Source organism: Myotis lucifugus, unplaced genomic scaffold, assembly GCF_000147115.1.
Source record: "Myotis lucifugus unplaced genomic scaffold, Myoluc2.0 scaffold_187, whole genome shotgun sequence".
Taxonomy (NCBI): domain Eukaryota; kingdom Metazoa; phylum Chordata; class Mammalia; order Chiroptera; family Vespertilionidae; genus Myotis; species Myotis lucifugus.
Window position 1 is genome coordinate 1,456,834 of NW_005871235.1, and position 26,109 is coordinate 1,482,942.

Consider the following 26,109-nt stretch of genomic DNA (forward strand, 5'->3'; position numbering starts at 1 on the left):
CCCTTGACAGTATGGTGTGGCAGTTACCTGCTGTTTGCGAGTGTGTCACACAAGTCGCTTTAGAGTACGAGTTTAGTAGATCCCTCCTTGACACGACCAGCTTTGATTGATCCGCTGTCCGTATACATCTCTAGCGGATTGTTATAGGTCCTGTGGGACCCCATATTTTCCCCCCATTCTCATTCTAGACTGTCAGTGCTTTTGTTTGCCCCTTCCCTTTCCCCATCTCAGGGGAGATGAGGTTATGGAGTAATGCAACTTTACACTATGGGCAGGGCCGATGGACTGGTTTTGGTTCTCCCTTCCTTACCCAGAGCAGATCCCGTGGGGGGGGGAGGGGGGTTGGGGCGCCGCACACTGTCACACACAGAGCAGGGCCAATCAGGGGGTTGGTGCGCCGCACCCTGTCAAACACAGAGCCGCAGGGCAATCAGGGGATTGGGGAGCTCCCCCCTATCAGGCACAGAGCAGGGCAGATAGGGAGGTTGTGGGCCCGCCCCCCTGTAACACACAGAGCCACAGGGTGATCAGGGGGTTTGGGCACTGCACCCTGTCACGCTGATCCCTGTGCCGGGAGCCTCGCTGCTCCGCTGATCCCGGTGCTGGGAGGCATATTACCCTTTTACTATATAGAATAGAGGCCTGGTGCACGGGTGGGAGCCAGCTGGTTTGCCCTGAAGGGTGTCCTGATCAGGGTGGGAGTCCCCACTGGGGTGCCTGGCCAGTCTGGGTGAGGGGCTGAGGGCTGTTTTCCGGAAGCGAGTGACTGAAGCTTCCAACCGCTCCTTGTTTTCTTCTTCTTTTTTTTATTCTGGGCCAGCTTTAGCTCTGAGGCCTCGCCGCTGAAAACATTGATACAATGTTGTGGTCTGGCGCTGAATGAAAGCCAGTTTCTGGGGTTTTGTTTATCTTCTTATTTGCAACATAGTACATAGTTGCTTAGAGTTGTAGCTCAGAGGCCGGCAAGTGAGGCGGGGAACGTTGGAGTCCGCAGCAAGCAAGCCTCATGTTCGCTTCCAGCTGCCTGGCTGCCGGCCGCCATCTTGGCTGACAGTTAATTTGCATATGCTCACTGATTAGCCAATGAAAGGGTAGCGGTCGTACGCTAATTACCATGTTTCTCTTTTATTAGTGTAGATAGTCCCACCAACTATTGGAGGTGAGACAAAGAAATCAGAAAACAATGAAAAATTATTTGACTATGTGGAAGGAGCTTAAAAACGGACATTAGCTATAGTTGGGAGCTTTTCAAGGTTTCCAAGAACAGCTAGATCAGGGAACATACCCTGGAAGCATCTGACTGCAGTTAAGAGTGAAAGCAAAGATCAGTTGTTGATAAGTAGGTGCTGGGCACCCAATTATACCAGCAATGGAGTAAGATACATTAAGGAGGATGAGGAAAATTGTTAATTCATGAAGGCCAAGGTAAAAATGTTGAGCAAATTGTTATTGTTAATATATACAAAATGAAGGACTCCTTTGTTATGCAACACTGTATAAGTATGTTTAAGCAATATAATCACCAGAATACTAATGGATATTTTCAAAGATATATAATAACCTAGATTAACTCATGAGCATGGATTAATTACAATTTTGAGATTTCCTAAAGTGGCCATGTCTTGGGCCATAACAAATTATTTTCAATAGATGATGAAGTCAACAACATTGTGGACATTACGGTGATATGGCATCATATTAAGAGCCACAGAGTCTGCATGGACACCACCAAACCCTTTTGTCCAAGGTGACTGCATATTGTAGACAATTCTCTCAGTAAAATAAATGATACATTTTTCATTCTTGAAATTTTAAAAAACAACAGGGAGACATTTTATTCTCAAATGAGCAATATAGAAAATATAGATAATAATGCTGTAAGCTTGTTTTTTCCCTCCACACCAAATATGGCAATGCTAAATTTTAGTATAATTTTAACATGCTACAATAATGTGCAATGATTATGGAGAAATGATCTTAGTTTAAATCCCACCTTATTTCCTCAAGGCATTAAAAATAGCACAGGAAATTTTCAGAGGGGCCAAGTTAAAGTTAGCTCATTAATAGAATATATGGCTGTTTTCATGAAATAGCCCAGAATGTGTGTATGACGATATTTTAAATTAGTCTGTAGCCTCAAGATAATTCTCCTGAATGTCATAATAAATATATCATACATTCCTTTATATAATGTATTTATGATACATTATTAATGGCACATGAATATTTAATGTGTATTTTAATAATTAATAGCTGAATTCATATTACAAGATGTCTGATGGTAACTAGTAGAGTTGCTTTTATGCAGCTTCATTAATGCATATATTTTAATATGTCCTAATTTCTTTTATATTAAAAAGAGACATAGGTTTATGTGTACAATATGCTTTGTTAAGTTTTATGAATTAGACAATATAAAAATATCAAGGGGAATAATAGATGCAAGATTATTAGCAATGTCCAACTGAATGGGAGGAAGCATTTTAAAGTTTTATAAAACTTGTGACTTCTCAATAGGCCTAAAGCTTTAATAATTTGGAGCTAGTTTCTAGTCTCCAATTTCATTAAAACATACCTGGGAAATGGTCCATTTGAGCGAGTTAAACCAAAAATTACTTGAGCATCACAATACCCTTAATTTAGAACGAGATATCTTAAAAGCCAATAGGATTTTACAGGTCAATCCAGTTCTCATTGTAAAAAAACAAAACAAAAATAAAACAAAAACAGAAAAACCAAGAGCCAGATAATTTAGGAGATGCTATCCTTTGTTCATAGAATTAAGTCAGCAAGGTTTGATGAATGAGTCAATAATTACAGAACTGTTCTAAAGTCACAAAGCTTGTGTTTCTGAGGAAAAACAAAACCAGCAAAAAAACAAATAAAACACCCCTGAATTTCAGAACATGGCCCTTTCTGCTACACTCAGCTGACTAATTCAGGAGTGAATTATTTTCCCTTTTGCAATACATTTCTTCAGCAAATAATTATTGAGCAGTTATTTTAATCCAGGCAGTTTCCTAGAATCTGTAGATTCAAAGATGAATAATTAATGGCCCTGATCATAAAGAAGCTTCCTGGAGAAAAATGAGGACAGTGAAAATGAATTAGAAGGCAGTGTGGTAGAGCAAAGGAAGAACTAAACCCCAGGAAAAGATAAAACTTTAGTCAGAATTTGTTGCACTTCTGTTCATTCAAAGTCCTTCATTGACATCCTCTCTCATACCAGTAGTCAAAAACAAAATATTTATGATAGCCAATCATAAATACTCAATTCTCTACCTTCTTTCTGAACTCATCCCTCTTGACCATTTTTGCACACTAGCCACACTCACCTCCATTTCCATTGATTGCCAGTCCAAACATGCTCAACAATTTGACACATGCTCTTTCCTTCAACTTGACCACCTTCCCACAAATAGTCAGGTGTAACACTCCCTCACTTTTTTTTCAGATCTTTACTTACATATCACCCTTTAACTTTTCCTGATCACCTCACAAAAATATCAATTCCTTCTATTACAATCTATATATATAAAAGTCAAGCAACCGGAACACAGGAACAACCAGAACGACTGGTCACTGGTCGCTATGATGTGCACTGAGGCAGCCAACTGGCCTGATCGGGGCCCTGATCGGCACCCCCAGACCTCCCGCGGCTCCTCCCCCTGGCCAGCCTGGCCCTGATAGGCCCCCCATCCCTGATTGGGAGCAGGACAGGCTGGCCAACCTCCCGCGTCCCCTCCCCCCTGCCGGTCTGGCCCTGATCAGGCCGGCCAGAATCCACCTGTGCACAAACTCGTGCACTGGGCCTCTAGTGTCTATATATTTCCTCATATTGCCCAGAAACTGAAGCACAGAAAAATGATATATTTAGCCTAAACTTACAGAATTTATACATGGTTGAGAAACAGTTTGAATACAGCTTCAGACCCAAGATCTTAATCACTTTATACTGCCTCAATAATAGTGGAATCCAAAGAAATGGAAGAAATATTGCAGACCATTTTAAAGAGATTCTCTCAAAAGGGTTTCCTATTTGGCTCCAGGCTAGAAGAGAATGACAGGTTGTATAATGGAGTAAGGAAGGAACTGTGAGTAACTGAAGGAGGACCATAGCCTTGCCAGAGCTATGGTCAGTGTTACCAGTAGCAATGTCACACACACACACACACACACACACACACACACACACACAAAGAAAAATAAATAAATAAGTAAATAAACAAATAAATAAATACCTTTAAACCAGGCAACTATGGATTTCAGTAATATCAGGCCAAAATAGTAGTTATAGCAAAAGAAAGGAAAACATAGAAGAGGAAGAGGACCAAGTTAGCAGCAGTAATTGTCCTTTCCAATCATTTTGTTGGGTAGCATTTATACTTAATAAATTAGCATTTTTGGGGCCAAACTCCCGACACAATTATTAATAATAATATTTTTTTTGTATGTGACTTACATAGAATCTTGTTTCAGCTTTGCAGTAACAAGATCTAAATTTATTTGGGAAATCTTTAAAAAATTTTGACATTTAGCATTGCCAGGAAATGGATGTCTAGCATAAATCTATTAAATAAATAGATATCATAGATTAAATGCTTCTTATTTTATAACATTATGAACTTCCTGTCAGTTTTATTTTTCCTTCACATTGATATTCTGGCTCTTTAAAAAGATAAATTGTTCATATTATACTTCATCTTTTGATTTACTTACAGAGTGCAACTGAATAGGAATTAACTTTAAAAGAGGTCATCCATGAGTAAAATGTCAACAGAATTGTTATGCTGCCTAAACAGAATAAAGTATAATATGAAGTAAGAGTGACTTAATTAATTGAATTTGTCTCAGTAGAGCGCACTTTTTGTATAGTGAAAACGTTGAAAAAAAGATAGATAACTGCATTGTGACAATTAATCTACTCATATTTGAGTGTGACTACAAGAAATGAGAAAGCATATGAACTATCTATGTCAGAATAAATAGATAAAACATATACATACTTGTGCTGCGCCAGCACGGCCAGGTTTGGTGAGCCTGAGAGGGGGCGGTGAAGGACTAAGAAAAGACAGACAAGAGAAGAAAGCTGGGGCTGGGTGGGACACTGCCCTCTCTGATGAAGAGGCAGCACCATGGCCTGCAAGCCAAGTCTTTATTTTTTAGCCAGATTAAACGAGGCAAAGTAATGCGTGGTTTCGAATCTACTAAATTACATGCACCTAATCAAGCTTTGTTTACTTGCTGCACCTCCCGCAGCCTATATCACTTAGCCACCTGGGACCACAGGTTCGGACCATAAGGTCGAGCTTACAACTATATCCTTTGGCTATAATTGTGCTAGGAGGGCTTTGCCCTCCAAGCTTGGACCTGCATGTGGCTTTGCCACGAGAAGACCATGCCCTCTCAGTAGTCTGAGGCTTGAACCTGACCAAATACTGTAGCTGCTCTCCACACACACTCACTCCTTTGGGGCTTCATCAGCATTCTCACACACAGAAATTGTACTTTGCAGGGTCACAAATATGACCGTCCCAACATAAAAAAGGATAAAAATGTTAAAAACACACACACAAAATTGGCGTCCACAAATTTTAAATCATTATTTAAAAGTTATTCTGATGGGACTATAAAGCCCACTTAATTCCTCCGTTTTTTCTTTCCCTTGTGCTTGCTATTCTGTGTTAATGAGGTTACTGTAAAATAAACATGGTTTTCCACCAGATCTTGGTTATTTTTTCTAAGTTTAAAACTATTTGGGATAATTTCTCACTGTGTGGGACTAGATGAGACAAGCTCTCATTACTTTGTCACATTTACCCAGCAGCATATTAGACACAAGGTAGAGGACCTTAGTACTTAGACAACTGAGAAAGCAGCAACATATAGCTATGTCTATAGTATGTAGAGTCTACCAACTTCAGGAATTTTTTATTTTATTTTACAATCTGGCCTGGATTTACCACATATCCTGATTATTTAAAAGAAAATGAACATTTTGATTCTTACATGAAATTTTCCTGAAATTAAATTCTAAAAGATAATTCAAACATATATTATTACAGAACAACTAATGGTAAACAAATGTAAAGGCATTTGAGGCCATATTTATTCCCTGGGCCTCCAGTAAGTCATTCTGGTTCTTTATTTTTCCAATCATGTAGAGGGAGAGATGGCATCACCCTGGACTGATATCCTACTAAACAACTTACTTTCTGAGTAGATAGGTTATTGAACTATCAATAGAACACTCAAAGATATGAGATATGTGAGAATATTTTTCATAACAATGTTGTGAAGCAGGGTATTCTGGTTATGTTGTTTTGGTAGTAAGATAGCTCAGCACTCTATGTAGTAATCAATTTTAATATACAAAACAGACAATGAAATTTGAAAACATAAAATAATATTTAGCTAACATTGTCAGAAGAGTCATGATATTAAGTTGAAAATGAATATGCTTTGTTTTAAACTTATTTACAATGGATTTATAAGATGATCTGCACAGTTAAGACATCTGAATTACCTTTGCTTCTTATAGTGCCCAGGATCTATTTTTCTGTTTGACTTTATCTGATTCAATCAGATTTTATTCTCATCCATCCAGTCTAACTCCTTTATTGTAGCAAAAAGAGTTTCCGGTAACAGAAAAACATTTATTTTCTAGCAACTGAAAACTTCAGGTTTTCAAGAAATTTTGAGATCCTCCATTTAACAACCAAAAATTAATAAATGAAGTACATATTTTAAAATTCATGGGACTTATAACTTGTTTAAGATTTTTTTTAAAGAGTAGATATTGGGTCCTCCATTGACATTACACTGATTAATTTTCTGGTGCAGTCTTTCACATATATGTGACAAGAATTATCTTGCTTTATGAATATGCAGGACAGGTCTTATATAAATTGATCTAGTAGGTGGCAATTGATCTGATGCAATCACAGGTCATCACTGAGAGCAAAAGCAGATGGCCACTAAGACAACCTTTGTCAAAAATGTGACAGGAGCCTGTGAAAAGGTCTTAACTATATAAATGTTATGAATTTGCCTGGGCTAGAATTTCTACTCTTTGATCTACCGTTAATAACATGAGCAACAAGAAGTAACAAGTTATTTGGGGTTCTGACTAATTAAGCCTGTCAGTAAGCACCTCAGGCACTGGACCTATTAGTTTGATTACATTGACAGCCTAGAGGATGGGAGAGATGCTCTCCTTATTTCATTCTTGTCTTTATTATCTCTGCTCCTTCCACAATATAAGCTGTTCTAGAATTTACTTGAAATATATTTCTTCTTTCATGATGTTTGATACATAAATTTCTCTAAAATTAGATCTGATTGTGTTGGTTATTAAACTACTAGACACCAATTAATTTGAAGTTCAGATAAAAATTATATTTTTTAGTGTAAGCATTTCTCATGCAATACTTATATTCTTATTTGAGGTATCTGACACCCTTAGACTGAATTTATATTCTAGATCAAGTGCAGAACAAGTATTTTTAAAAATAGGTTGAGAGAATTTAGATAAAAACTAAAGGTGAAAATCTGCCCTAACTGGCTTGGACATATTCCTGTTCTTCCCACTTGTCCAGAGTATGTCCTCAGTTTTTCCTGCTTATTACATTTCCCAGAATCCAACTATGTTCTATATCACAGCTGTCCATATCCATATCATCTCTCTTTTTATAAATACAAAGTTTGTAATTTGTCATCACTCTGTGAGAGACTCAATCATTATCAGATAGTTTTTTCTAATCTGCTAATATATTTTCCAAGATTCAGGCAAATAAACAGTCTTGCCAGTCTAAAATTCCCACCCACAATGAAATTAAGGCATATATTTCTTTTATTAATATTTTTAAAATTGATTTCAGAGAGGAAGAGAGAGGGAGAGAGAGGTAGAAACATCAATAATGAGAGAAAATCATAGATGGGCTGCCTCCTGCACACCTCCTATTGGGGCCTGAGCTGGCAACCCGGGCATGTGTCCTGACCTGGAATGGAACTACGACTTCTTAGTTCATAGGTCTAGCTCAACCCCTGAGCACACCAACTGGGCTTAAGGCATATCTTAATGTCCACTACAATAAAAACAAACTAACAAACAAAAAAACTTTAGTAATACAAAATACAAATAAATAAGAAAAAGTCTTTATAAGTCAATTGCAGACCCATTCAAGATTCTCTTCTCATTTCCTTTGCTCTAACTTTCTTTTAAAGTTCTCCTTATCATATATCCAAGAAAGTTTATACACATTGCATATAACACATAACATTTTCTACATTACATCAATATATTATATATCCATACATCTATCACTCACAGAAAGGAAAATGGGAATGCAGTACAAAATAAATCCACTTTATTAAAACAATCGTAACTAGGCTCTTCCTTAAACTATAGGAAGACTCTTTAAAATGCATATTGTAAAGGTTGTCCTCTGTAAATATTTTATATTTACTAATATTTCATGGTGATCCCTGCAATGTGCAGATATGTATATAGAAATCATAATGACATTACTTATAGTTTAGTTTTGAATTGTTAATTGTATGAGTTAAGGTCTTTATTTATTTGGTTCTTTTTTTCTCAGAGACAATACTAAGCACCAACTTATACTGAGACACTATGAAATAAACTGAAAATACTCCTGCACATGATATTATTTTGGAATTTTTAATATCAATTTAAAATTTTGTTTTAGGTTTAGTTAACATTTATTTTATAAGTATGTTTATTTGCCTTCAAATGCCGAAACATACAGAAAATGACATCAAAACTTTAGTGTAACTGCAGATATATTTGCTTCAATTAATCACACACAGGATCAAAAGAAAACTGGGAGCACAAACAACAGAAATCTATTGATTAAGCTAGTTGGGTCAGCAAATTTTAAGAAAAGATCTGTCTGCTCTCTCTATCTGCTGGAACAGGTAAGAACAAACATCTGATGACTTATGTGTGGTAGTTGGTACCACTTGGGAGAAGTGACCAGTGGTTCATGTCCTTAAAAAAAGATTTCAAAGCTTTGGATTTTTAAAATTATTTTCAGTGTAGTATAACGGTTACCAATAATGCAAAAGAGGCTATGGGGGGAATTATTTTTTCTCCTTTTTTTTTCTTGTTATATTGACTTTTTTTAAAAAATTGAAATTTTGGGGTAAATTTTTAATTATTAAATATATTTTTAGCTGGATTAAAATATAATACCTTAGAGGAGGGGTCCTCAAACTACGGCCCGCAGGCCACATGCAAATACAAATATTGTATTTGTTCCCGTTTTGTTTTTTTACTTCAAAATAAGATATGTGCAGTGTGCATAGGAATTTGTTCATAGTTTTTTTTTATACTATAGTCCGGCCCTCCAACTGTCTGAGGGACAGTGAACTGGCCCCCTGTTTAAAAAGTTTGAGGACCCCTGCCTTAGAGCCTTTTCCTATTATAAAAATAATTCATTTATATATAATATATATATATATATATACACACACATATATGCAACACATTTAATAAAACGTATTAAATGTCAAATTTTGATATATTTTTTAATTTAAAATTTAAATTACCCAGTGAGTACACATCTTCACTAAATAGTTCTGGCATTGAAGCTTTAATTTGTATAAATACATTTTTATATTGTTACCTCGGGTAATTTCTGGATTGAAGTCATTCACTTGATATACTCTAGTCATCTGAAGGATGAAAATTAGACTTCTAAAATCTGTAGCAAGGCAATAAATATCTGTTCTGATACTTGTGAGACAGCAATTACCAATCTGCAATGTATATCTGAAAATTTCCTCTTAGACTCCTCTTACCTCCTGATACCACAAACAACTCTCATCTTTCTCTGAGTGCCTATGTTGCTGGAGTCCAACCATCCCATTAGTGCTTTTTATGTCCCATAAACTGGCTGTTTCTGATTCTGCCCATCTCTCACTGACCAAATGCAAATATCATACCAATGTCTAGAGTGCACTGAACCACAATTACAGGGAGAGAAAGCAAAGCCCTTTCTAGTCCCACAATCTGCATTAGGCAGTTGGATAAATTGGTCCAAGTTCTAAAGTAGTTTGCATCCCCAGCTTTTGCTATAGCTCCTTCCAGTTACTGTAGCAATAGCTCCTCATTAAATGACTTGGCTAGGGTGAGTATCTTACCAAAGAGGAAAGCTGCTGAGTTTATAAGATTTTAAATTATTTTCCATTCTGCATGTCTAGTTCAGAAGTCAACTAAGCTCTAGTAACCTGCTGATAAGCCTAGGGACTAACATCCTGAATCCCTTCACCTCTTCGGTCCGGTGCAACTGTACCTAGATGCTGTAAGTTTCTCTCACTGCATTTCTACTAATGAAATAACTGCATCTCTCCTAGCCAGCATTCCCCCTGCAGCTCTGGTTCTCTACTAAGCTTTAGCAAGACCTACTGAATAATGGTTCACAGCATAGGCCAGGCTGCTTGCAGCATTAAGGTTCCAGTTTACCTTTTATATAATTTATATATGAAGCTCTACCCAAATTTTGAAGAAAAATGTCAGCTGTCTAGCAAGAGGTTGGCATATTAAATTCCAACTATTCTGCAAGCATCACAAAGTAATTTAGTTAAAGTTGCATATTCTGGAAAAAGATCCCCAAGGCCCCATTTTGTTCAATAGCCTTTCAAATCAGCCCTCAGCAATGTCCCTTCAGGGATCACCCTGCTCTTTCCGAAACAATGCCTTCTAAAATAGCCATATATCCTTGATGACTAGCACTTCTGGAAGTGCTCACCAAAACTAGCTGAGGATAGCACTTTTTTCATAAAAAAAATATTCCCACTTGAGAAAGAAACCTTTAGCATCTTATCAGTCTTCATCCTAAATTTATGTTTTATAATTCTAGCTATAATCTCTCCTCAGCTCCAGTTATTCTGCAGATGAGAGATGAGAAGCCGATGCTTAAATTTTAGTCTCTGTGGATGCATCAGATCACCTGTGGACAGCCTATTCCCTGAATCAACCTGTCCTCCCATTACCTCTCAGTGCGAGTTTCCAATTCAGAGTACATCGTCTGCACACTCAGGGTTCCATACAAGAGGCTCTCAAACATGAACTTACACCATGCCCTTGACCTTCTCCAGACAGCCTCCGGAGAGTATGGGTAGCCTCGTATTTATGCATTACGCATCTGCATGTGAATCTTCTGTGGAGTCTTTTAAAAATAGGGAGGCTCAGCCCTCACTCCCTCCCTACTAAATCAGAATCCCCAGGGGGTGTGTATTTTTAGAAATGACACGGGTAATTGTGATGTATTGTGGAGTCTCCGAAATACTGATTTACTTGTGGGATTCTCCTCCTCCCCAGTTTCTCCAGTCCTGGGGGCAACTGAACTCAAACTCTGATATTTTCAGAGGCACAGCAAGGTCAGAAAAGAATCTCAAGAGAAGCAGGTGATCTTCAGATCTGTCTTCAGGCTACTGTATCTGTATGTATGACTGTATAACCATATGAAACCTGCTTCACTTCTATGAACATTGTTTTCTTTTTTGTAAAATACACCTTCTATGATGTGCCAGCGAACTACAAAAAAAAGTCCTGGAAGGCACACAACACCACAGAAAAAGGAATCCACATTTTCTGACAAAAAGTAACTCTTGAATGTACACATTTAAAACATGTACAGGATCAGCCCAGATGGGTGGCTCAGTGGTTGAGCATAGATCTATGAGCCCAAAGGTCATGGTTCCATTCCAGGTCAGGGCACATGCCTGGGTTTCTGGCTCAATCCCTGGTAGGGGGTATGCAGGAGGCAGCCAATCAATGATTCTCTCTCCTCATTGACATTTTGTTTCTATCTCTCTCTTCTTCTCCCTTCCTCTCTGAAATAAAAAATATATATATATTAAAAATACAACCCCCCAAATAAAACCATTTACATGATCAGAAATAACACGGCAGTCTTATATTTGTTACATTTATGTTTTTATACTCATTAACACTTATACCCATGCCAATCACATTGGTCTCTTTTGAAGTTTTCATTTCAGATGTTTTTAACTAAGAGGGTAAACTTTTGTCTCAGTGTTTGAAACACAGCAGTTAGAGGAAAAGAGTTTTTCTTGCTCTGAGAGGACAGAGAAGGCCAATTTAAATCAGATAATGAAAGGAATTTTAGAGATAAAATAGGCAGGTTTACGGAGTCTGAGGAATAAAGAGGGTCTATGGTGGTGGAGGAATGCATAGGTGAGGGCTTGGAGCCACCAGAAGGTAGACATTCACAGAGAACTGAAAAGGTGCCACCGGATAAGGGGAACATATTTTCACAGGAGATAGAGGAATGTTGCAAGATAAGGGGGAGAGAAAGAGGGGGGCACCATGTGGGTTTTGGACTTTGAAGCTGATATTCTATAAAAGAGTGACCAATTATAAAAAGCACAGGGTCATAAAATGGGGAAGGGGTCCAATTAGAAGGGGACATGAAGAGACAAAGAACTACAGCCTTATAAACCTTAGAAAAAGGGGCTTAGTGGGTTACCCCCTCAAGAATCTCTCCCTACCTGGGAGTTTGTATTTGCTTCCAATAAATTCCCACCCTTTTACTAACAAGTCCTTTTAGTCCTCGAATTTTATTCTTTACACTTTGTGAGGCAAGAACCTGCAAGGGGGAGATCCACTCCCCAAACCCCATGTTTCAATAAGCTTTAGGTGGAGTTAACCAGATAAAGGCTTGATGCCTGAAGAGAAAGAGATTAGGCTGCGGTGTGTTTGCTTTGTGTCTGTCAGAGCCTTTCACCTGAAATGTAGCAAATTCACATGGAGCTTTAAAGGGTGTCCCAAGAGCCCCAACAGCCTGGGATCATGTAAAACAAAAGCTATCACCAGTTGTGGGACTCTCTGGGATCTTGGCATGAGTACAGACTCTGTAGGTTTCTTCTCATGAGAAAATTTAAAAATAGTTTAAGAGATATAAAGACCTGATATTCATTCATTCATTCATCCTTTATTTCCTTTCTCTCGTTATCTCCTCTCTCCTCTCTCTTTCTCTCTTTCTTTTCTCTCTCTCTTTCTCTCTCCACAATTAAATGATCATCATCATCAGCAGCAAACATGATATATATTTAATTATATGTGAGAGGCACTAGGTTAAGCATTTTACATGTGGTATCTCATTGAATCTTCATAACAATATTGCAAAGTAGCTGCTATTACTTTGTCCATTATTAAAATTAACTGAAGCTTAGAAATATTAAGTGACTTTGTTACAGAAAAACCGGACAAGAACCAAACAGCGCTCTGAGAGTTTGGAGTTACACTTTATTCACCGCGGCGGGCTTAGGGAAATGAATCCAAATTCTAAGCAAAGCTACAAGCAGAACTTCCCTTTTTATGGAAGAGCCAGCCCTTTGTGCGCTTGCTGGCGGTGGCCTTGAAAACTACACAGTTCTATCCAATTAAAAATGCACCTGGCATGGCATTGGGTGTATCTAGTCTCTGGCCTACAAGGTCAGACAGCTAAGTGTATCTCCCCCATTATTCAAGCAGGCTAGAAAGCAAGTTACTGTTTTTCAGAATTAGATAGAGGCCGTCCAAAGAATAGCAGAGAATTCCAAACAGTAGTTTTACAGAATAGGGGTTTTCCTTCACAACTTATGTGAGGTAACACTAGTGAAGGCAAAGCTGCCTAGCTCCAAAGCCCCTTTTGAATGTGCAGCCTTTGGGTTCGAAATGGCCTGCTGCAAAATTTCACCCTAGATAATCAAGATGATGCCACAAGACACTCTCCCTCATTCCAAACCAAAGTTGTTCATCGTTTACATAAATAAGCTATTTATCTGTTGGCTATAATGAATATGTATATATTTATAGAATGTTTATAAGATCAAATTTGAAGTAATTGACATGGACTCCAGAACTTAATTTTTAGAAAGCTTCTAATTTGTTTAAATCAGGGTGATTGGCAAAAGACTATAGAAAATAGACAAATTCTCTTTTCTGTATATGTACATACATACGTGCATGCACACTTGCACATATATTTGTGTTCACAAATATATATCCATTGCCTAACTCAAAATTTCCTAAACTTTTCACTATTGATAAACTCTTCCCAGACAAATGGGAAGTTGGGAGACATAGTTAGAACATAATGGCATTCTTAATTGATGGAGATAAAGGATTGACTCTCCTTGACTGCCGGAAGCCAATTCCAGCAGGTCAGCAAGGGCTGAATCACCTAGAGTGGCTGGAGGGCATTTCCCCAAACCTGAGAAGGGATGATTGTTTGCTGCCAGACAGCTCAGGGCATCTTAATCTACATGTTATTGCCTCCTACTGGCCAAACACCTGAACAGCCTTAGGCTAATTCTTCCAATCTGACAATGGACTCTGTAATTGAAGCCTGACCCTTTGAAGTGTATATCTCTGCCTTGCCTCAGGACAATTTGTGTTAATAAAAAGCATGGGGTCCTGAGATGAGGAGATCTTAGTTTCTTTAGCGAGTCTCCTCAAAGAAACTTTCAAATGCCTTTCAAACTTATGCTTCCTCTGTGGACTCTTTATTAAGTTACACACAGCCCTTCTCCAGATTGCTGAACCCTTCTAGATGCTGGAACAAGAACCCTGGCATTTGACCACTGTTCCTTTTAGTTAATAAACTGTGGAAGTAAACCTGTTCTTCTGAAGGAAGATGTGTTTCTCTCTTACTATCTTCTTAAAAACAATTTATGAACACAATATATCCATTTTTTAAAAAATCTTATATGGACTTAACCAATAAAAATAGCATCTATCTAAATGGTAGAAGGAATGATTTTTAGGAAACAATAAAATTACTGTAGATTTGTTCTATGACTTATTACAAGTCACTTAACTTAATTGGAAGTCACTAACTTATTTAATAAATTCTCAGAAATAAATTGTGAAGCCTAGAGTTGAATGCTAGTTGTAGTTATATATATAAACAAATGATAATCTAAAAGTATGTTTGTATTGAAACAAATTGAAGCTACATTTGTCTCATAATTATTTGAAAATAAACCATTTGTTGATGTATGTTGGCTAATATTGGCAATGGAAATGGTTTTCAATAAATTCTAAATAATATTTAAGCTGGGTGATTTCTGGGAACTGTTCATTTTTATTAGAGAGTCTGAAAATAAAATTTCTTTCACCAATCTGTTATGTTCTCACACAATATTTATGAAATTCAATTCTGTTCCATAGATTTCTTAAAGCTCAAAATTTAACTGTCTGTAAATCTCACTTCTCTATAATGAATCTTGGAATAAGAAAAAGAAGAAAATATGTCTGAGCTTCAAAAATAGATTTCACATGTCAAAGTACTAAAGCCCATGTATTTCTTTACTCAGGTGGCTCAACAAATCTTTTATCAGTTTCTGTCTACTTTTTCTTAGCATATAATTAAAACATTTTTGATTATTTGTATGAAGGCTGACAGATTTAAAACAAGATCAGTGGGGAAGAAACCGGGTGCTACTTAAAGACAAATTAACTGTGATCAAATAAACAATTGAGACTATATTTAAAACAAACCATATGATCAATGAACTAAAATACTATATTAGTCATGGATTATACAAGAAAAACAAGTCTATAATCTACTGTATTGTAGAAAGGATAGGAAACTGATACCCATGAACATGAACCACTTTCATAAATGTAATGTTACATTATTTTTAATAAATTCTTAAAGTAAGGATCTGTATAACAACACAGAGATCTGGGTAATAAAAATATTTAGATAGATTTTATTCTACATAGACAAAAGTAGGCTTTTTAGAATGGAGAGTACCAAATGAATCATTTTGTTTTACCTAATTCACACAGTGTCTTTGTTAACTGGGTTTTGTTATTAGCTAATACATCAAGGTTAAGATTAAATTTATGGCTATACTCTCAGTACTTAAGATGTTGCAACTAATCAGTTTAATCAAAAGATTTCATTGAACCTTGGGGATATCATTACAATCAATCAGTCATTGATTATTTTTTAATACTCTCAAAATGATATGAACCATTATACTCAGACTCTGTGAAAATCTATAATTTCATGCACAGATTTTCTGATTAGCAAATGTCAATACATAAAGAGTAAGAGTTCACTAAGTTATTACAAGTGAGAAAAAAACTGTATTATTATCTCCCAATCACAAAAGGATTGGAATGAAAAACTTAGATTTATTTTCTTTGTGTTAAAAACAAAAGCACTGAAACAGATGGAAAAATCCAAAAGAGAATAGTGCCTTTAAATAGAAGATGCAATGAAATATGCTGCTAAAAACTCAAGGGATAAATCACTCAGTTTTTCAGACCTTCTTTTATTTCTCTTTTAAAGTGATAAATTGCGAGGAATCAGTACATATGAAATAGAAACCTCTGTGCTTCTTCCCCAATATCACACAAGTTCAGAGCTAGAAAATGCCATCAGATACCTAGTTCAGTGATTCTCAAATAGAAATACACATCAAAATTGCAAGGAGTTATAAACTACCCAAGTACCTGTATCCATCTACTGAATCCAAATTTTAAGCATGTGTATTTTCAAAGATAAACCCCTAGTTAAGAACACTTGAGCTCAATTCTTTAATTTTATTAAAATAGACTGATAACTAAAAGAAAAAATATATACTTATGTATATTTTGAAATATATATTTATGTATAAAATGAAAAGCTATCCTTAAATTAATAAAATAGTGCCAAAGATAATGAATTTGAGTGAATATTCTAATGCTTCTTCATTTTATGCTTCCAATAAGTTGTGACTTATAATAAGTCATAGAACAAATCCATGTCAAAGACAGAGGATCTCTAATGTCCTCTCTACTGTTTTAAGTTAAAACTTATAAGACGTGTAACCTAACCAAGTTACACAATGAATAAGAAAAAATTGATTTTTTGAATTCACTATTTCAGATGGTATTCTATAGGGCCTATGATATAAAAGCAATCTTTGTATACAACATAGCCATAGTAAAAACTTTATAAGTGCTAAGACATTTGAGGCTTGACACATGTTGTCATGTTCCTATGTAACTGAGAAATTATTGAGAATAAAATTCATTACCATCTTCTTTTGCTACCAAAATGAAATTTTATTTTTCCATCAAAGAGTATTTGGACAATTCTGTGTGTTTTGAGAATTCCAAAGCTCCCAAATTCTGACACTGAGTCAGTCTCCGTGTTAATTTCCAGCAAATGAGATTAAGCAAATCTTCATAAAGAGGGTGAGAGCAGGAACAAATGAAGGCTTTTGTATTCAGACACAGAACAGTTGTACTGAATCCTCACTGATGAAAGGTTAGTAATCAGAGAGGGAGAGCAGAACCTCAGGTTTCTAATTACCCATGCAGAAGGGACAATTGGGACCTGACCGCTAATTAGCTAAGCACTGGGAACCAGAGGGATGTAGAGAAGATCCTGGGAGCCAATTTTGTTATGAAAAGGGTTGGAATCACTTGGCAGATTAACCTGTCTCCGAAAGGAGCATGGGGATGACACAACAGGCATTTTTGTAGCAGCCAAGATGAACTACGGAGCAAGGGCTGTTGCCTCATAATCCTGGCTCTAGCCACCCCCAGCTTGTACTCTACAACCCCAAAGGGAGGCAATAGGCAACTCTCTAAAGACTGACTTGGATTTTTCAGCCATCTGGTGGTGAAGGTGAAGGTAAAGGCAGTTTTATTGTGTTTTGTTTTTGTTTTTTTCACTATAAAACATATCAATTCAGTTCTGCTATTGCTCCTGAGTGTTAGGAGAAAATTTATATCTCTAGTATACTAGTATATATACAATGTATACATTTTAACATAGTTGTATGTGAATAAAACTTTGTTCTTTCCACATGTTAGTTCTAGGGCACTCTTTTAGTTTCTCCTGCTGTTATCAAAATTAAGCATTCATTATTCATGTAAGATACAGAGGAAAATGAAAGTAAAATGAAAGGGAAAATACTAGAATAATTTGATCATACATATTTAAATAATCACAAAGAAACAGTTATTCTCAAATATGCCTAAGTAGTTACATGGAGGAATAAATCTTATTCTACCCATTCTTAACATTGCATCTCATTATATGCTAAGCACTAAATTTTTTCTGGTTTTATCCCATTGTTTTCTGAGGCTTACTGAACCATAAAAAAAAGGAAAAGAAGAAAACTGGCTCACTGTTACAAAATACTTATCCTGGTTTCAAAGTCTTCCGATGTTTTATTTAAGCTCACATTCATGGTGCCACATATACTCGTAAGAAAATTCTGCAAAAGTGAAAATGTTCATTTAAAGCTACACTGCACCAAGTTCAAAGAAGAAGCAATCCTCACGTCTGTGATATGACCTGGATTGGTTTTGAGATTAGGACCCATACAAAAAGCAGACTGCTGACTCCTGTAGCCAAATGAGGGTGCCTTATAGATTGGGCAAAATCATTTTTCTGTTTATCACAATTACTAAGTATTTTTTTTTTCAGAAACATCACACCCCATGCCTTTCTTTTCTCTTCCCCTTCAAAGCCTTCAACGTTTCATGGTTAATATTTTACCAATGAGTTGATGAAAGTAAATATGAAACTCAAATTGGGCCTTGCTTTATTTCAAAATTATCATTTTTTATTTCTTCCTGCCTGGCTTAGTGTCTTCGAAATGATTTTGTGTTTCAATTTATTATTATGGACTGTATTATTTGTCCAATTATGTACCATTCACTAGTATTTCTATAAAAAATGCAATATGTATCATGACATTGATGCAACGGTTAACTTAGAACGGCTTGAGTGCTCAAACCCTACATATTCAAAAGGAATGGTGGGCTCTGACTGGCTTTTTGGAAGATAACCTCTGAGCCTTGGAACGTGCTGCCTGTAACAGTGTGCTTGATCCCTGACAAGCTGGGCTGTGCCAAATAGCTTATGCTAATGATGTGATTTACAAGGAAAACTTGCTTTTAAACCTGGGCTTTGGACTATGTTGTATCCATTGGAACGCTGCAGGAGCTGAAGCCGGATTAGCTAAAATCTGTGCCTTGTGAGTGAGTTTCCTGATTGGCAACACCTCAGTGGGCTTGTCACACATCATGTCTGAGAGAATAAAGTGCTTCACACACACATGTCCTGAGAGAATAAAGTGCTTCACACACACATGTCCTCTAGGAGAAGGCACCTGAAGCCTGTGCCTGCTTTCTCCATGGCTTCACCAACTTTTCAATGTAATAAACCCTAACCATGAGTATTCTGACTCCTCGTCAATCATCAAATCTCAAGGTCATGTTGGAGCCTCAGATACAGTATCTAAAAGCTATCAAATCCTTTGAACATTTAAAAAATTTTAAACAATCTATTGTTCCCATCACATCTCCTTTTGGAAGAATATTATCAAATCAATAATAACATTTTGTCTTCTAATTGATATATGAATTACTAGAGGCCCGGTGCACGAAATTCATGCACTGGGGGATGGGGTTCCCTCAGCCAAGCCTGCCCCTCAGTCCGGGAGCCCTCAGTGGATGTACTACTGATGGCCACAGTTTGGCAGCAGAGGCTCGGTGCAGCCGTCCCCGTGTGTGTGTGTGTGTGTGTGTGTGTGTGTGTCTGCTGGGGGCCTACCCCCAGCCACACCCTGAAGGCTCCGAGCAGGCGCCCCTCTCTGTTGATCTCTCAGGCTCCTGGCCTCCACTGCATGTTGTACTCTCCCTTGAGCTGTGGCCAGGGTGGGGCTCCCTGCAGCAACCCAGGGGCTGGCGCTACCCAGGGACAGGCGCACAGGGTGGCTGGCTGCAGGCCGCCCTTTCCTGCTCTGTGATCCCTGCAGCGACCCAGGGGCTGGCTAGAGGCCGCCCTTTCCTGCTCCGTAATCTCAGCAGTGACTCAGGGGCAGGCGCACACAGGGGCTGGCTGCAGGCCGCCCTTTCCTGCTCCGTGATCTCTGTGGAGATCCCAAGGGCAGGCGCACACAGGGGCAGGCTGCAGGCCGCCCTATCCTGCTCTGTGATCGTGGTGGGATCCCACGGGCAGGCGCACACAGGGGCTGGCTGCAGGCCGCCCTTTCCTGCTATGGGATCTCCGGTTGCTCATCCTGGCGGGAGGGCCTGTTGGGGGTGTGACTGCTGGCTGACAGGCAGCAGTTCCCACCAGTGCCGGGGGATCTCCCGAGGGAGAGCCGGTTGGGGGCCTGGCCAGTGGCAGATCGCTGGGGTCACGCCTGCCAGCCCTGGGTCAGGTTGCACAGGGGTCGCCTGTCATCAGGGTCACAGATAGCAGGCCCGGATGGCGGCGGGGCAGGCTGAATAGCGCTGTCCCATCCTGCCTGCAGTATGCAAATTAGCCGCCATCTTTGTTGGCCGTTAACCGCCATCTTGACTGGCAGTTAATTTGCATATCGCTCTGATTAGCCAATGGGAAGGGTAGCGGTCGTACACTAATTACCATTTTCTTCTTTTATTAGATAGGATGGTTAGAATTATGTAATTTTGATAATCAATTTAATCAAAATATAACAGTCTAGTTGGTAAACACTATTTAGAGGATTTTATTTCATTTTCAACCCTGTTGCTTTCTGATTTGTTTCTTTATTCTTTCTACCCCAGCTTTATGGAGGTATAATTGACAAAGTGTTCAGAGTGATGATTTCATATATATATATACACATTATTAAATGATTTAATTAAATAATTAATATTTAATAAGATTAATTAATATATCAATCATCTCACATAATTATTTTTGTGTGTTTCATGAGAATACTTAACATCTACTCTCTTAGCAAATTTCAAGTATACAATAGACTATTATTAAGTATAGTTACTATACGATACATTAGATTCCCAGAACTTATTCATCTTATAAATGAAGACCTGTACCTTTTGATCAGCATCTCCCTATTCCCCCCAAACCCCAGCTGCTGGTAACTGCCGATCTATACTCTGTTTCTATGAGTTCTACCATTTTTTAATTCTTATTTTTTTTAATTCTTATCCTATATAATAAAAGCGTAGTATGCAAATTGTCCCCTCAATCAAGAGGTCATCCGGGAGTTTGACAAGGGGGCAGGGCCAGCCGGAGGAAGTGAGGAAGTACCTGTACAACAGCCGGAAGCCGCTAGGGACCCTAGAAGTGCACAAATTTTGTGCACTGGGCCTCTAGTTATACAATGAAGCAAGATTGCAAACTAATACTAGTCCAAGCTAGTCTGAATAACTTCTTACTGGCAATTTATAAAATGTATAAATGAGAGGATGCTATACTTGGAAGCTTTATTATTTGGTACAATACAGTTTCTAAAGTTGCAGTCCCTGACTTTTCAAATGATTGGAAAGAGAAGTGTCACAAAGAGAAGTCGTGGCAAGGTCAGGACTAGAAGTTGAATATTATAATCATGGGTATAAAGCTCTTTTTACTATAATAAACTCCTATTATTGCTGAAGTTATAGCTGAAAGCATAGACTAAAATAAAGTTTAATCACATTATGGAAATTAGATGATTTACCTGCAAGTAAAAGGGACTCTAATTCAAGCCATATTTAAAAATAGGACATAAGTGATCTCATAATTAGATTCGGAGGTTGGGTAGGCACCTGGGGTGGGGAGGGGCTTCATCAGTTCAACAATTGATCAAGAGTCAGGTTTCTTCTCCTTCTTGGCTCTGCTACCTTCAGAGTCACTCATTATTAAGCAGCACCTCACTCCCATTCTTGGGGTCTGACAATGGTAGCATCAATTATATGTATAATTCCAGATGTTTGAAGGTCTAGGACAGGTCACTACCTTTAATTTACATCCTTTTTTCTTTCCCCAGAAAGAACTTCACTCTTAACACAGAAACCAGCATCAGGCCCCATACCCATTCCTACAGGAATCCTTGCAAGTGGATGAGATTAGCACAGCCACCTTACACAAAGCATCTGGCATGAATTAAGACATAGCATCAGGGCCACTACACAAACCTCAAGGGTGGTTGGATAGCTGATGGACCATCCTGTTTCTGGACACAGCCATCTAAACACTAGTTATAATTCTTCATTTAGGTGGCTGCCTTCCTTTTGGGAAAGACACAATTTGCCGCAAATGATCCTCTCATTGTAAAAACAAACAATGTCGGTATAGGTACACTGGTGGTCTGAAAACAAGTCTGTTCTTCAAAGCATTTTTCCCCTAAGCTCAGCTAGTGTGGCCCTTTTGTGAAAATCAGCTCTGTTGCTAAGGAATAAACCGTAAGCCTATACCACTATTGCAGCATTAACCTATGCTGTCTGTCATTTATTCTCTGAAACCAGTCAGTGAATCCACCTTGAGTAGATGTTTTTATGTCAGGCTTTCTGAAAAATGACCAGCCAGAGGGGATCCCATTGATTTGCCAACTGTGTCAGTTCGTTTAAGGCCGAATGGCACATGCTTCTGACAAAGGCTGTGACAAATGGATATGTACTGAAGGGGCAGCCCTGACACAGGAGAAGGCAGAAAATGATGGAAGTATACAATGCCAGGCGGAAATCAAAATAAAATTCAAGCCTCCGTATTATGTGTGTGTATACAATACCTCGAGTTAGGTAAAAGTAGGTACCTATGAGGCTAACAGCTCTCTTCAGAATAATTTCTGAAATTTTACACAAATTCAATATCACCAAGAATTGTGAGAGCAGAGTGAGCAGTTGGTTTTGTAATATCACATCAACCTGCTTATAGTGGTGACTAGAACATTTTTTTACTACCATTGAGTGAAAAAAAATATTGCTCAAGTTTCTGTTTTCTAATCTTAATAAGTACTCATATGTAGCAACATGCCCCAGAGGCCAAAGTTAACTATATACGTAGGGTTAGTTGATGCGACCACGTAATAAAATATATCAATAATATTCATGGATACTAACGAGATGCAGATCTTTGCAGGTAGAGTTGTGCTCATAGGCGTTCAGGATGCAGTCATCAATGTCCTGCTCACACCTCAGGCCCTTGTAGCCAGGATTGCAGAAGCAGAAGCCAGCAACCACTGAAAACAGCAGAAGAGAGAAAGCTCATTACATTCCTTTCATCACGGTGTAGGTAATACTAAATGCTCTAAAGAATGTTGTGCTCATCTAAATGTGTTTCACTTTTAACCCCAAATTGTGAATTCTTACATGTAATACTCTACATAGTTCTCTGCAATATTTTCTAAAAAACATTAGCTCAGTTCTATTTAACTTAAACACTTAAATTATTTAAAATAAGAATAATCACAAATAAGAATAAGAAACATTTGGTGATGATTTGCAAAGTAACAGTGGAAATATCCAGTTTAGTTTCTTTCTCTTTTTGTCAGTAAGAATACCTGTGGTCAACAGGTTAGTTTTGTATCAATTAACTTTTCTCAGATTGTTTTAGGTTTAATAAACCAGAAGTTAACTGCTTATCAAAGTTCTTGGTACAACAAGGTACATAAAAGTGCACAGAGATCTGAAAGTTGATTTTGAACTATCTAAGCCTTTGTTCAAAAGAGCTTTCACATTTCATCATAATCTTTTAGAAGTCATGATCAGAACATGGTCTCTATGTTATCATTAATGATGGAAAAAGAACTGTCTCAAGGAAATGGCGACATCAGGAATTGCAGTTGGAGCAAGCGGGGATTGATAGCCGCTTCTATAAATCCCCGGGTTCCTCATTATCCCTGAGACTTACCACGTATCCTCCACTGACACCTGCCTCTGTGTAAGTACCTGCTATTACTCTCATTAAATGCTTAGATCCTGGCTGGCAAAAGCATTTTTAATGTAATGTGAGGTCCTTGGCTGGTTTCTAGATTTCTGCAGCCATCCTTCTGTGTAGAACATGTAACTGGGTCCCCTAAGGAGAACAAGCCAGCTGACAGCCCCTCAACAAGAGACAGGGGAGACACAAATAATGGCAGCTCTTTAGACAGAATTTTACTTCTGTCTTTACTTTTTTCACCCAGCATCCTAGTTTTCAATGTCTCATTTAATATAAATGATCAATTGATATGCATATATAGTTGTACATAAATTAATGAGATAAAAGTTATTAGTTGGCACATCTTTATATGTTATAAAGGTATTATGTATGACAACAAATTAAAACCCAAATGTTATACAATATGTAATGAAGACATTATGGAATCACATCACTCATAATAATATTTTTAAAAGGGTTTATGACTACAGTTCCAGTTCAAATATTGATGCAAATTGACACATAACAAATAACTAGAGTAAAATGAAATCTCAGTGCAGATATAGACATTCTCTATGTAGATAAATGATGAATTACTTTAAAATAAATGACAGCAAAAGATAACTTTGAATTAACAAATGGTCTGAAAGACGAGATTGGTGTCTAAAAAAATAAAACATGTTTTTATTGTCAACAAATATGCTTTTTTAATATTAAACCTTATGGGCTAAGAAGCTAAGAACTAAACTATGTTCCAAATAAGACCCTGAGGATTTGATCTTATTACCATAAAGAAAATAAACAAACAACCATAACTTTGTTTAAAATTTAAAACAAACAAACAAAAACACTGGGCTTTTTCAAATCTATTAGAACATATTATTAAAGCATATTGCCTTATTTTCCTGTTGTCTTTATCAGAAAATACAATCACTATGTTAATATTAGTCTTTGTTTATAAATATCCCATACTACTAATTTTAATTTCATCAGATAAGCCATCTATAAGTCATTGTTATTACATTATTCATTTTATACTTAATTATACACTACACATAATGCACTATATGAACTGATTCAAAGTTCCTGACATGATAAAACTGTGTTGAAAATACAGAGGTATTTTAACAAATCTGCTGAAAAACCATACCATGTCTGAAATTTATAAAGTCAATATACATATGAATAAATGTTTCTTATATATTGTCATGTAAGAAATACTATTAACTTGAAATCAGAAAGTTTGGCTTCCCTAACTATTTTATTTTTGAGGAAGTATTAATAATACAGTGCCTTAGATTTATGCTATCAGTTTACATGTACAAGTGAATTTTTAAGACATATTTTGGTTCTATTGTAGCTAATTTCCTTGGATTTGGTCCAAAATATACTGTGAACAATCATATTATGAAATACAACAATATATCAGGTCTCCAAAATTCACATTTTCCATGACATATTATTTATGAATTTCAAACATATACTAGGGAGCACTTCACTATTAAGTAGCATATTTGGAAATTGTATTTTCTTATCACATAAAGAATTATGAATTGTAATATGTATGGGGACCTAATAAAAGTAGATTTTACAGTTATGAGTACATGAAACAGTTTATTCTTATATTCTTATTTATTAATTATTGTATTATTTATTAATTATTATATTATTTTCATACGAACTAATGTAAAGCTACTTTTGCCCACACCTGTATATAAACCTTCTTCACGCAGAGTACATCTGAAGTGTTCATATATAACCATTATACTAGGGCTGCCTAGATCTAAAAGCATTGCTAACCTCTCCCTTAGGCATACTTTTTGTTTCCTTATTTTATAGTGAGCACCAGCATCACCAAACATTTGTGGGTTTAAGCTCAGAAATAAGATAACTGTGGCTTATTTCAAGGTAATCTGAGAATTGAATTCTGGGGGGAAAAAAAAGTTGGTTCAAATTAACAGTAACAAACAAATGGCCCAGAGCATAAAATTATGTTTTGCTTAGCTAGCACAGTATTAGAAAAAAATATTCCATTTTAATATCTATGTAGAAATTCCAGCTTGCTAGTCCCCCCCCCGCCCCCCCCCCAACACACACACATACATACACACTACCTATTGTTTGATACCTGGGCTGTTTCATCCAATGTAAAAAAAAAAACCCTATTATGTTCCTTAAGGACATGCATTGGAAAACATTGGTTTAAATAAAAGAATGCATAATTTTGGTTAAATGATAGCCTTTCCAAATGACTTTCTATCACAATGTGCTTTTTCACACATCACATTATTTTAACAATTTATCTATTTACTAAAAGATTATGTAGAAATATACTTGAAAGGAGGTAAAATAAAGCTAAATAAGATGCGCAGAGTTTTTTTTCCCCCTACATCCTCCTCTCTCTCTCTCTCTCTCTCTCTCTCTCTCTCTCTCTTTCTCTCTCTCTCTC

General features: G+C 37.1%; 1 protein-coding gene across 1 annotated transcript in view; it reads right to left on the reverse strand.

Annotated features, from left to right (window-relative positions):
• The window catches only part of EYS (eyes shut homolog (Drosophila)), a 1,189,235-nt gene that overhangs the window by 876,427 nt on the left and 286,699 nt on the right, over positions 1 to 26,109 (reverse strand). The window contains 1 exon segment of the mRNA XM_006096829.1: positions 22,862 to 22,980. Within this exon segment, the coding sequence (XP_006096891.1) occupies positions 22,862 to 22,980 (119 nt within the window).